This window comes from Culex quinquefasciatus, chromosome 3 (assembly GCF_015732765.1).
Source record: "Culex quinquefasciatus strain JHB chromosome 3, VPISU_Cqui_1.0_pri_paternal, whole genome shotgun sequence".
In the NCBI taxonomy this organism is placed as follows: Eukaryota; Metazoa; Arthropoda; class Insecta; order Diptera; family Culicidae; genus Culex; species Culex quinquefasciatus.
The window spans coordinates 30,701,169-30,714,541 of NC_051863.1; the positions used below are offsets into that span (position 1 = coordinate 30,701,169).

Here is a 13,373-nt window from a genome sequence, read left to right on the forward strand (position 1 = left end):
CCTCACGGCCACGGAAGCTCGGCAACGTTTGTTTTGATAGTGTGCGTGAGCGCCGTGTAAAAAGTGACAGTTCGTCACTTTTTAGTTTGACTTTGACCAACCAACGGGGTACAAACTAAAAAAGTGTAAAACGAAAAAGTTACCAACCACCGGGGGTTGAGTGTAGAGATCCTAAATAGGGAGACTGGACGAAGTGAATTTGACGTACCCAAACAGACGCGAGTTTGACGTATCTAAACGAGCATTTGCCTTTACGCACAGCAAAACTTATCAGTGTTGCCAAGCTCAAAACATACGTTGCCAGATCGATTTAGCAAGCTTAGACCAGTCTCCCTATAGAGATATCCACGCGCGAGAGTGTGTTAGTGTTTAACAAAATTACACTCAGACATAGGCAAATCGAGTAGAATAATTCGTCTGTCAAAATCAGCTGTGTCCCTTGTTCTACCACGAGCACGTGGTAAACAGCTGGTTTTTACAGACGATTGATCTACTCGATTTGCCTATGTCTGCGAAAAAAAAGGGTAAACAAAATCAGCTGCTTGGAATTCAGCCAATCACAATCGTTCAAAACTAAAACAATACTTCAAATACAAATACTAACACAGAATGATGGTGTGCGTGAGAGAAACCGTGGAGATCTCAATTTAGGGTCTCTAGTTGAGTGTACATTGATATTTTTACTCAGTTTTTGTTCGCAGAGTTCGGAAAACCACTCACACTCACAAATCGAGTAGGCTTCCTCACAGCAAACACTCTCGTTACTCTCCGTGAGTGTGAGGGCTGAGTAAATTTACTCATATTTGAGTAAAATGAGGGCGTGAGTAGGCCGTTTCCAACAGTTTGTTATTTATAGAATCAATGAACATATGAATCCAAAATCAAACGTCTTTATCAATCGGTTTTACATTCGAGGTAGCGTCAATGTCTATGGTTTTGTGTTTGTATTAATTAGACATATACTTTTTTTTGTTGTCTGTCTGGTATATTTTTTTTCATTGCTGAAAAAGAAACCTTGGATTGTTGAAGTCCAGTGGCTGGCGGATGGGCAATTATTTTCATAATTTTAAGATGGGCGACCGGCGAGCCAATAAACCAAATTTCCAGTTTTTGCTTTTTGGGTGTTTTTCAATACCCCTGATTCAAGGCGGTTTCAAAAACACCCAAAAAGCAAAAACTGGAAATTTGGTTTATGAGCAATTCTCTACGAAATCGGTCTTTTTTCTTCAATTTTAATTTTTGTATTTTTTAATCCGACTGAAACTTTTTTGGTGCCTTCGGTATGCCTAAAGAAGCCATTTTGCATCATTAGTTTGTCCATATAATTTTCCATACAAATTTGGCAGCTGTCCATACAAAAATGATGTATGAAAATTCAAAAATCTGTATCTTTTGAAGGAATTTTTTGATCGATTTGGTGTCTTCGACAAAGTTGTAGGTATGGATACGGACTACACTGGAAAAAATAATACACGGTAAAAAAAATTTGGTGATTTTTTTATTTAACTTTTTATCACTAAAACTTGATTTACAAAAAAACACTATTTTTATTTTTTTTTTTTTTTGATATGATATAGAGGACATAAAATGCCAACTTTGTGCAAAAAATCATTGACCGAGTTATAAAATTTTTAATAAATACTGATTTTTTCAAAAAATCGAAATTTTGGTCGTAAAAATTTTTCAACTTCATTTTTCGATGTAAAATCAAATTTGCAATCAAAAAGTACTTCAGTAAAATTTTGATTAAGTGCACCGTTTTCAAGTTATAGCCATATTTAAGTGACTTTTTTGAAAATAGTCGCAGTTTTTCATTTTTTAAAATTAGTGCACATGTTTGCCCAGTTTTGAAAAAAATATTTTTGAAAAGCTGAGAAAATTCTCTATATTTTGCTTCTTCGGACTTTGTTGATACAACCCATAGTTGCTGAGATATTGCCATGCAAGCAGTGTTGCAAAAGAGTGATAGAAAAGCTATCAATAGATTATCTCTGCACCAAAAATATCCGAGAGTATAGCGGCCGTCACTATAGCTTGTGAGATCTCTTCTTGTGTCTCGTGATTCCCAGCGATGTCATTCTCTCTCTATCACTCCTTCCCTTTTCCTCGACTATGCGCTCTCACCGCTGAGTCTCTCAACCTCTCCGAAAACTGCAATGAGAGAACGCGAGATGGCGATTAGGAGCCGACCACGCATGACGCCCCTTCAAACTGCGTTTGCAAAATTGGTTTTGTGGCGGCTTTTGTGGTTAAACGCTGTTGCGGTAGGATGATCGTGGAAGCGAGAATGAGAGAGAAAAGGAAAATGTCAATCGCGAGTGGGTAAACACAAAAACGTGTTCGGCTATGTTCGGCGCTGAGAGTTTCAATGAAGAGAGAAGAGCAGTTGTATTTGAGGCATGAATATTCAGGCGAGATAATTGTAGTTGCTGAGAGGTGATATTTTGATATTTTAACAACCCTGCATGCAAGTGTTTAAAAACAGGAAAATTGATGTTTTCTAAGTCTCACCCAAACAACCCACCATTTTCCATCGTCAATATCTCAGCAACTAATGGTCCGATTTACAATGTTAATATATGAAACATTTGTGAAATTTTCCGATCTTTTCGAAAAAAATATTTTCAAAATTTTCAAATCAAGAATAACATTTCAAAAAGACCAAACATTCAATATTACGCCCTTTTGATATGTTAGTCTGGATTTAAAATTTTTGAAAATAATTTTTTCGAAAAGATCGGAAAATTTCACGAATGTTTCATATTTAAACATTGTAAATCGGACCATTAGTTGCTGAGATATCGACATTAGAAAATGGTGGGTTGTTTGGGCGAGACTTAGAAAACATCAATTTTACTGTTTTTAAACACTTGCATGGCAATATCTCAGCAACTATGGGTTGTATCAACAAAGTCCGAAGAAGCAAAATATAGAGAATTTTCTCAGCTTTTCAAAAATATTTTTTTCAAAACTGAGCAAACATGTGCACTAATTTTAAAAAATGAAAAACTGCGACTATTTTCAAAAAAGTCACTTAAATATGGCTATAACTTGAAAACGGTGCACTTTATCAAATTTGCACTAAAGTACTTTTTGATTGCAAATTTGATTTTACATCGAAAAATGAAGTTGAAAAATTTTTACGACGTAAATTTCGATTTTTTGAAAAAATCAGTATTGATTAAAAAATTCATAACTCGGTCAATGATTTTTTGCACAACCTGGAAATTTCTGAAAAGTTGGCATTTTATGTCCTCTAAAACATATAAAAAAATAAAAAAAATTATAAATAGTGTTTTTTTGTAAATCAAGTTTCAGTAATAAAAAATTAAATAAAAAAATCACCAAATTTTTTTTACCGTGTATTATTTTTTTCCAGTGTAGTCCGTATCCATACCTACAACTTTGTCGAAGACACCAAATCGATCAAAAAATTCCTTCAAAAGATACAGATTTTTGAATTTTCATACATCATTTTTGTATGGACAGCTGCCAAATTTGTATAGAAAATTATATGGACAAACTAATGATGCAAAATGGCTTCTTTGGGCATACCGAAGGCACCAAAAAAGTTTCAGTCGGATTAAAAAATACAAAAAAAAAATCGAATGACCGGAATCCTAGAGAACTGCTCTTATTGGTCCTTTTTTAAAAAAAAAACTCCAGACTTTGTATGCTAATCGTTGTGGAACTGAAAAAAATCGTATGAAAAAGTGTAAAAAGTGCGATAACGAACTCAGCAAAGTGCAATTTTCAGTAACAGTGTACAAAACTGTCACTTCGAAAATCGGCCGCCGCGGCCAGACCTTTTTTTTTCGAACAAGACTGTTCTTTTTTTTGACATTTTTCGAACTCTCACCAACACCAACACGCGCACACAGTTCAAGCAACACTGCTGTTGCAATCCGAACCGCGCGAGTCATCATCATTCATCGTCGTCAAGCAGCAGCAGTGGCCAAGATCCAGATTTTTCCGTCTCGTTATTTTTTCGCGTTCGGAAGTTACAAGTCGGTGGTTCGAGTCCCGTGCGCAATCCGTGTTACTTCCCGGATGGAATCGTCGTCGTCGTCGTCGCCGTTGCCACCGAGCGTTCCGGGATCGTGTGGCTGAGGAGAGTAAACTCTACGGGGACACGACGTCGTCGTCCCCCTCTCTCGAATCTGCTGACGGCTGGCAAAAGAAAGATGGTCGTCGACCAAAATTGAAACGCATTTCGTCGTCGTCGCCTACTTGGTGGAAGATTGGATTGACGGTGTGTGTCGAGGTCGTTTCCTTTTGCGTTTTTGCTTGGCGCGACTGCCAGACTGAGCAGATTCTGTGGGAAGCGCGACTTCCGGTCCGGGAACAGCTGGTCCAGCCCACCGTAATGGGGCGAAAATAGCCGTGACTCATTCGACGAAGAAGCAAAGTTGTGCGCAAAATTCGTCTTGAAAAATTTTGCGAGTAATTCTGGGGAATTGTTTTGGAGAAAAAGTGAACAACAAAGTTTTGCCAAAAAACACAGATTGCAAATCAATCGAAAAGCTTAACCGAGTGGAATGAATGATTAATAATCTGTCCTTCAAAAGTTCGAAGCCCAGCAGAACCAGCAGGAGCCAATCTCGTGGCGAGTGAGGGGAGAAAAAATTTCACTCGACTCGTGTCACTTTTCTTTTCCACCCCGCAGTCGGTCGAAGAGGCAAGGCAAGAAGACGAAGAAGGAAAAAAATACACCCATTTCATTAGTGTACGTGTGTGTGTGTGTGCGCGCGCTTGTATGTGTGCAGTGCCGCGCGGTTCGAAACAAACACCGTCTTAATTTTGGTTGAAGGTTGCGTGAAATGCAATTTTCGGTCGTCGCAGTTGCCTAACGGAATCGACGTGATTTTTTGTTGTCGTTGGTCTGCCCGGAGGAATTTTGCCCGGAGAACATCGGACGTTCATTTTTGGATTGGTGGTATCGAGCGGCTAAACCATGTGGAGTCCTTCGTACGAGATTATCGTGGAAACGCTGACCGGGTCCGAGTTTGAGGTGACCGTCAGCGATCGGGACACCGTCGGCTACATCAAGTCCAAGATCCAGAAGTATGAAGGTATGTGTTGGGGAATCTTTGTAGAATGCTAAGCTTCATGTCGTTAATTTGAAATATTTAGCGGACACCATGAAGGTGCCACATTTCTATCTAAATAAAATAATAGATTAATTCAACGTTTTGCCTTTGCTCTTCTTGCGCATTCTGGTCAAAAGAAGTGTATTTATAAATGCCGTTGTTTGCTGACCCATTGTGGCTAATCCGGAATCGGTTACCGGTGGCCCCTTGGGGACACTTCCGGAATATGAGAGAACCCCTATCATCTGACGCATCAAACTTCATGAAATTGAAAGATATGTCAACCAACAGTCAGCGAACAACGGCATGACCGTAGATTGACATATCTTTCAATTTCATGAAGTTTGATATGTCGGATGATAGGATTTCTCTCATATTCCGGGAGTGTCCCCAAAGGACCACCGGTAACCGGATCCAGATTGGCCAAGATGGGTCAGCGAACATTGGCCGTAGATTGACATATCTTTCAATTTCATGAAGTTTGATATGTCGGATGATAGGGTTTCTCTCATATTGCGGGAGTGTCCCCAAAGGGCCACCGGTAACCGGTTCTAGATTGACCAGGATGGGTCAGCGAACATTGGCATGACCGTAGATTGACATATCTTTCAATTTCATGAAGTTTGATACGTCGAATGATAGGGATTCTCTCATATTCCGGAAGTGTCCCCAAGGCGCCACCGGTAACTGGTTCCAGATTGGCCAGGATGGTTCAGCAGTTAACGACATTACCAAAGATGGATATATCTTTCAATTTCATAAACTTTGATATGCAACATGATGGGTTTTCAGCAAAAAAATCAAATTAGCCGTTCATCGAGTACCCGGGAACCGGTTCCAGGTTACCCGGAAGTGGCCACTAACACTCCAGAGTGGTTCTGGCAATCGTGTATTGTGTTTTTAGTAAGTTATATGGAACAATTTCAACTATCATGAGAGTATTGGTATCACATATACGTGAAAAACAGTAAAATATGAGCTTTTCGGATATTCCGGATTTCCGGAACCGGTAGGTAACCTGGCCGTGATATTAATATTTGTGGTCAAAGTACAGGTTTATACCTGTCGAATGCAATCCGGAGCATCCTGATTGGTTGAAATTTGCCGGAGATACAGGTCGTCAAAGTTGGGGTCTCAATAAGGCCTTTTTTCGGTTGTAGCCGATTCCCGGTGGCCACAGCGACCAAATCCTGTTTTTTAGAATGATTTCGGAAAGGGGACGTTCCAAGCTTTCATTTGTGACTAAAAGAACCGGAATCGGTCAAATACTGAATTTTTGACATTTTTTTAAAGTTTGGGGTCGAAAAGGACCCCAATACCTTTATAGTAACTTTAGCTATGGACGCTCCCCTAGGGGTCGTCCAAGGTTTATTTGTTTTGTAAAATGTGTATTTATACTATAAATTTAATGTCAGAAAATTTCAAGGCTCTAGCATGTATATAGCAAAAGTTATGGCAAATTTAATTTTCAAAAAGGCCGAAAAGGACCCCAATACCGTAGGAAGGTAAATAAAATTTGACAAAATTTCCCCATAGAGTTATCTAAGCCCGATCTCACGCACACTAGCACGCCATTTGTTTTGCTGGCGGGTACAAAATTTAACCTCAATCTTTTTCGTAAACGTACACGCAATACATGCGCACGTAGATAACTCTATAGTGCTGTGCCAATTTAGCAAAATAAAAAAAATATAGCATGTAGTTTATGAAAAATTGGGCAAAATTTTCCCATAAAGTTAGAGCAAAATTCAACAATAAAAAAATAGGTTATCCCGGGCAGACGGTAATAACAAAATTAATAATATTTCAATAACAAATCCTGTTAAAATAACAAAAAGTGTTATTATTTTATCCTGAACTTAAACTTCTAGAAGAAAAAATAATAACAGTTTCTGATGAAATAATAAGAGTTGGTATTGAAGTGATATTATATTGAAAATGTTTATTAACACGCTAATAAGAGGAAATGTTATACATTTCAAAAACTCTTTTAATAACAAGATTTGTTATTCGTTTGGTATTCTGACTTGGAAATTAAATTACCGTAAATAGCACAAATGGAAAAGTTTCGAAGTGTCCATAACACAATCTGTTATTATTTTTTCTTTTGTTAAATATGTTTAGATCTTTCCCGAGCAGACGGAAATAACTTGGGAATAACATTTTTTGATATTTGAAAATACTAGGCCAATAACATTTAATGTTATTTATAAAAAGATTTGTTATTCGTCGTTATGATTTTTTTGTTATTGGATTGTTATTGTAATAACAAACTAATAACATTTTTAGTTATTCTTCGAATAAATCTTTGTTATTATTTTTTGTTATTTTAACAACTAATCCGATCATCCCAATAACAGTTGGCGGTATTCTTCCATAACAAAAAATGTTATTTTAAAGTTGTTTTGCCTTTCAACCAATATCAGACCAATAACAAATTTTGTTATGATAACATAAATTGTTATTAAACCCTTATGCCAAAATGTATTTTTCATGAAGATTCCATAACACATTCCGTTATTTTAACAGTATTTGTGATTGAAATGGCATGAATTTTGTTATTACGGTCTGCCCGGGTTGCGATAATTTTGACCAATTTCGCCGGGGTCATTATTTTGGTCATGAAATGGGGCCCTTAATCTAAAATTATTCGAAAAAGTTAGAATTTTGAAAGCAGATTTTTTTTAAATTATTTGATATACTCCCTACGGATTTTTGCTAAAATTGGCTAAAACTAGGGATATTTTTTACCAATTTCGTCGGGGTCATTATTTTGGACATGAAATGGGGTCCTTAAGCTGAAATTATTCTAAAAAGTTGAAATTTTGATAGTCGATTTTTTTTATTATTTGATATACCCTTCTAAGGGACTTTGCTAAAATTGACTAGAACTATGGAATAATTTTGACCAATTTCATTGGGCCCATAAAATGGGGTCCTTAAGCTAAAATTAATCCGATAAAATTATCTTTTGAAAGCTGTTTTTTTATTCCTTAAATCTTGTCATTCCTTCATGACTCCTTCTGTGTTATTGGTTTGTTATTGAAATAACAACATAATAACAGTTTCAGTTATTCAAATCTTTGTTATATAACATACTCCGATATACTCACAATATCAAAAACTGACCTTTCCAAGTTATTTCCGTGTGCTCGGGTATCCCGAGCAGACGGAAATAACTTGGGAATAACATTTTTTGATATTTAAAAATACTAGGGCAATAACATTTTATGTTATTTATAACAAGATTTGTTATTCGACGTTATGATTTTTTTTGTTATTGGATTGTTATTGTAATAACAGACTAACAATACTTTTAGTTATTCTTCGAACAAATCTTTGTTATTATTTTTTGTTATTTTAACAATTATTCTTCCATAACAAAAAATGTTATTTCAAAGTTGTTTTGACTTTCAACCAATATCAGACCAATAACAAATTTTGTTATGATAGCATAAATTGTTATTGAACTCTTATCCAAAAAATGATTTTTCAAGAAGATTCCATAACACTTTCTGTTATTTTAACAGTATTTGTTATTGAAATGGCATGAATTTAGTTATTTCCGTCTGTTCGGGTATGCCTGATGATTGTTTTTTAAATGTTGGAATGTCACATGAAGTAGCTACTACACTACGGCAAACAAAATCGCACTTTTTGACAGTTTGCCTCCCGGGCAGACGGTAATAACAAAATTCATGCCATTTCAATAACAAATTCTGTTAAAATAACAAAAAGTGTTATGGATTCTTCTTGAAAAATTCATTTTTGAATAAGAGTTGAATAACAGTTTATGTTATCATAACAAAATTTGTTATTGGTCTGATATTGATTGAAAGCAAACACAACTTGGGAATAACATTTTTTGTTATGGAAGAATAACTTCAAATGTTATTGCGATGATCGGATTAGTTGTTAAAATAACAAAAACTAATAACAAAGATTTGTTCGAAGAATAACTAAACATGTTATAAGTCTGTTATTACAATAACATTCCAATAACAAAGAATCATAACGGCGAATAACAAAACTTGTTATAAATAACAAAATATGTTATTGGCTAAGTATTTTCAAATATCAAATAAAGTTATTCCAAAGTTATTACCGTCTGCTCGGGCTGCTTTGTTTGTTTGCCTGGATTTGTTTGTACAAACGTCAGCCTGCATACATTTTGCCTTGTTTGCGAATTTGCCGCAAACAAGTTCTGAGTTTGGCAAACTGTCAAACACGGAAAAGTGCGAGTTTGTTTGCGGTAGTGTGATAGCTCCTTGAATTACCCGATCAAAGATTGAATGATTTTTCATAGGATCTGTTCAATAACAATTTTTTGACTAAGTGTTGGGAATGTTATTATTTTTTCTCATTATCGATGATCATGACGTTCTGATAACAAACGGGAATAAAATGTGGTTTTTGCAAAAAAATGACGAAAATTGCCACTTTTGGGATCACCCTAGCACGGTGTAGGTCATCCTAACGGCCAAACAAAAAAATATGGGTTTAATTATTTTGGCCAAGGAATCTTCACAAAAACTTTTTTTTTCGATTTGTGCCCTTTTCAAATGGAATTGCTGAATACATTTGTGTTCTTTCACAACTGCTATCCTTTTTGCTTTTCTCAGACTTTGTATGAAATCGTTTTAAGCATACTTCATCATAACAACTTTATAACAGATAATTTATCAGGTTCATAATCCAGGTAAGTCTACAAGGCCTTATTGAAAAGTCATTTTTTTCGAGTGAGGAAGGCTAAAAGGAACACCTCAAATTATCAATCTGTGGCAACACTTTCGCCAAAACGCCAAACCATTCAACTTGATATATCCACCCCAACATCTTTAAAGTGCGCGCGACGACGACGACGACGCGTTGGCAATAACAACAAAATTGCGTCTTGACCTAAAAGACAGCCTTCTTTCGCGAGAGACGAGGACGTCAGAGTTCCGCCGCGGCCACGACCGACCGATGCGGCGGCGCTCGTTTAATTTTAGTAGATACTCAAAACGACCCCGTCTGCCCGTTTGGTTCGTGTGGTTGGTTGTTTTGTCTTCTAATGTTTTCCCTTTTTGACCGGCTAGATTGTGGCTTGGTCCTGTCTGTCTGTGGTGGGGTGGGTTGGCTGCTATTAATTAGGAGCTTTCATACTCTAGCTATAGGAACTTTTGGCGCCGACCAAAAATAGCCACAATTGGCCTCAGGTATGGCTTTAGGGATGGAGTGGGGTTGTAATTATTGAGGGAGCCAGGAACTGCTATTTTTAGTATAGTGCAATTGATCAGTTTTCTTCCCAGAAGTGTCCTGCAGATTCTGTTTTACAACAATCCTGCAATCAATGTAATGCCACTCTTATGAAAGGGTACACAATGAAACGTCAATTAATTATTGCTTCTCGCCTTGCATCGACGTCCTTCCTAGTAATTATGCGCCAGCACCTGGATGAAAAAGTGAAGCCTTGTCCTAAAATAAACAGTAATTTATCGGGCTGTTTTCCAAGCTCCAACTAGGTATGTACTCCCACCGGGGGGGCCGGGGTCGATATCGAATATCCTCGTCGCGCCTGTTTGCCCTTCCCGGGAACCATCTCCATGCCAACTGCTGGCGTTCCAGCCAGTGCAGGGGTTAGAACCGTCACACTGGGAAAAAAGGGACCCGTAGCCCCATGAATTAGATGCCGCTGAAATTTTAACTTGGAAATATATGTTTATTATGTAAAAAACTCCGGGGAATCGAATGGTGATGGTTTCGTCTGCCGGAGATAATGGGAAAGGGTCCATTTTGCCCAAATATCCCCTAAAATGCAACCTTTTTATATTATATGCTACATTACGAGAAATACCGCAGGTTTTTAGACTTCAAAATAAGTGAACTTTATGTAAAAAACTATGACAAATCGATTGGTGAAGGTTTCACGTGCCGGAGACACCGAGAAAGGTCTCATTTTGCCCCAATTAACCCTATATTCGATTTTTCATGTAATTTGCTCCACATCGTAAAGTGCCGCAGTTTTTTAGACTTCAAAATAAGTGAACTTTATGTAAAAAACCATGACAAATCGATTGGTGAAGGTTTCACGTGCCGGAGACACCGAGAAAGGTCTTATTTTGCCCCAATTATCTCTATATTCGATTTTTTCATGTAATTTGCTCCACATCGTAAAGTGCCGCAGTTTTTCAGACTTCAAAGTAAGTGAACTTTATGTAAAAAACCATGACAAATCGATTGGTGAAGGTTTCACGTGCCGGAGACACCGAGAAAGGTCTCATTTTGCCCCAATTATCCCTATATTCGATTTTTTCATGTAATTTGCTCCACATCGTAAAGTGCCGCAGTTTTTTAGACTTCAAAATACGTGAACTTTATATAAAAAACCATGACAAATCGATTGGTGAAGGTTTCACTTGCCGGAGACACCGAGAAAGGTCTCATTTTGCCCCAATTAACCCTATATTCGATTTTTCATGTAATTTGCTCCACATCGTAAAGTGCCGCAGTTTTTCAGACTTCAAAATACGTGAACTTTATATAAAAAACCATGACAAATCGATTGGTGAAGGTTTCACGTGCCGGAGACACCGAGAAAGGTCTTATTTTGCCCCAATTATCCCTATATTCGATTTTTTCATGTAATTTGCTCCACATCGTAAAGTGCCGCAGTTTTTCAGACTTCAAAATAAGTGAACTTTATGTAAAAAACCATGACAAATCGATTGGTGAAGGTTTCACGTGCCGGAGACACCGAGAAAGGTCTTATTTTGCCCCAATTATCCCTATATTCGATTTTTTCATGTAATTTGCTCCACATCGTAAAGTGCCGCAGTTTTTCAGACTTCAAAATAAGTGAACTTTATGTAAAAAACCATGACAAATCGATTGGTGAAAATTTTTATGCACCGGAGACACCAGAAATAGGTCCGTTTGCCCCAAATGTCCCTTATATGGAAAAATGTGCATTTCCTAACATTATTCATCAATAAAGAAATAGATGGTGTTCGAACGAAAGTTGGTATCGGACATATTCAGGTCCGACCAGGTCAGCGATAGCCTCATTATGTCCAATAAATTGGCTTCAGGAGTCGTTTTACGAGCGAGGTGAGTCCGAGCGTGTTTGTAACGTTTGTGTGTATGCTCGCCTGGTTGCTCATCATAGAAGCACAACGGGTAAGGCTGCAATGTTTAATATTTTTAGAATAAGTGATTTTTTCAAACTATATAACACTTGCAAATTAGATTAAAAAATCGAATATAGGGTTATTTGGAGCAAAATGAGACCTTTCCCGGTGTCTCCGGCACGTGAAACCTTCACCAATCGATTTGTCATGGTTTTTTACATAAAGTTCACTTATTTTGAAGTCTGAAAAACTGCGGCACTTTACGATGTGGAGCAAATTACATGAAAAAATCGAATATAGGGATAATTGGGGCAAAATGAGACCTTTCTCGGTGTCTCCGGCACGTGAAACCTTCACCAATCGATTTGTCATGATTTTTTACATAAAGTTCACTTATTTTGAAGTCTAAAAAACTGCGGCACTTTACGATGTGGAGCAAATTACATGAAAAATCGAATATAGGGTTAATTGGGGCAAAATAAGACCTTTCTCGGTGTCTCCGGCACGTGAAACCTTCACCAATCGATTTGTCATGGTTTTTACATAAAGTTCACTTATTTTGAAGTCTAAAAAACTGCGGCACTTTACGATGTGGAGCAAATTACATGAAAAATCGAATATAGGGTTAATTGGGGCAAAATAAGACCTTTCTCGGTGTCTCCGGCACGTGAAACCTTCACCAATCGATTTGTCATGGTTTTTTACATAAAGTTCACTTATTTTGAAGTCTAAAAAACTGCGGCACTTTACGATGTGGAGCAAATTACATGAAAAATCGAATATAGGGTTAATTGGGGCAAAATAAGACCTTTCTCGGTGTCTCCGGCACGTGAAACCTTCACCAATCGATTTGTCATGGTTTTTTACATAAAGTTCACTTATTTTGAAGTCTAAAAACCTGCGGTATTTCTCGTAATGTAGCATATAATATAAAAAGGTTGCATTTTAGGGGATATTTGGGCAAAATGGACCCTTTCCCATTATCTCCGGCAGACGAAACCATCACCATTTGATTCCCCGGATTTTTTTACATAATAAACATATATTTCCAAGTTAAAATTTCAGCGGCATCTAATTCATGGGGCTGCCGGTCCCTTTTTTCCCAGTGTGCGTTGGATGGCGACGTCGCGACGCGCCCAACTACTGCGGCGTGGGCGTCAATATTCAATCTCTA

At 37.3% G+C, this 13,373-nt stretch overlaps 1 protein-coding gene across 1 annotated transcript in view; it reads left to right on the top strand.

Moving 5' to 3' along the window:
• The first annotated feature begins 3,877 nt into the window (after window positions 1-3,877).
• Window positions 3,878-13,373, top strand: part of LOC6035027 — a 32,040-nt gene continuing 22,544 nt past the window's right edge. The window contains exon 1 of the mRNA XM_038259815.1: window positions 3,878-5,072. Within this exon, the coding sequence (XP_038115743.1) occupies window positions 4,955-5,072 (118 nt within the window). The 5' untranslated portion in view covers window positions 3,878-4,954. The remainder of the gene's footprint in view (window positions 5,073-13,373) is intronic.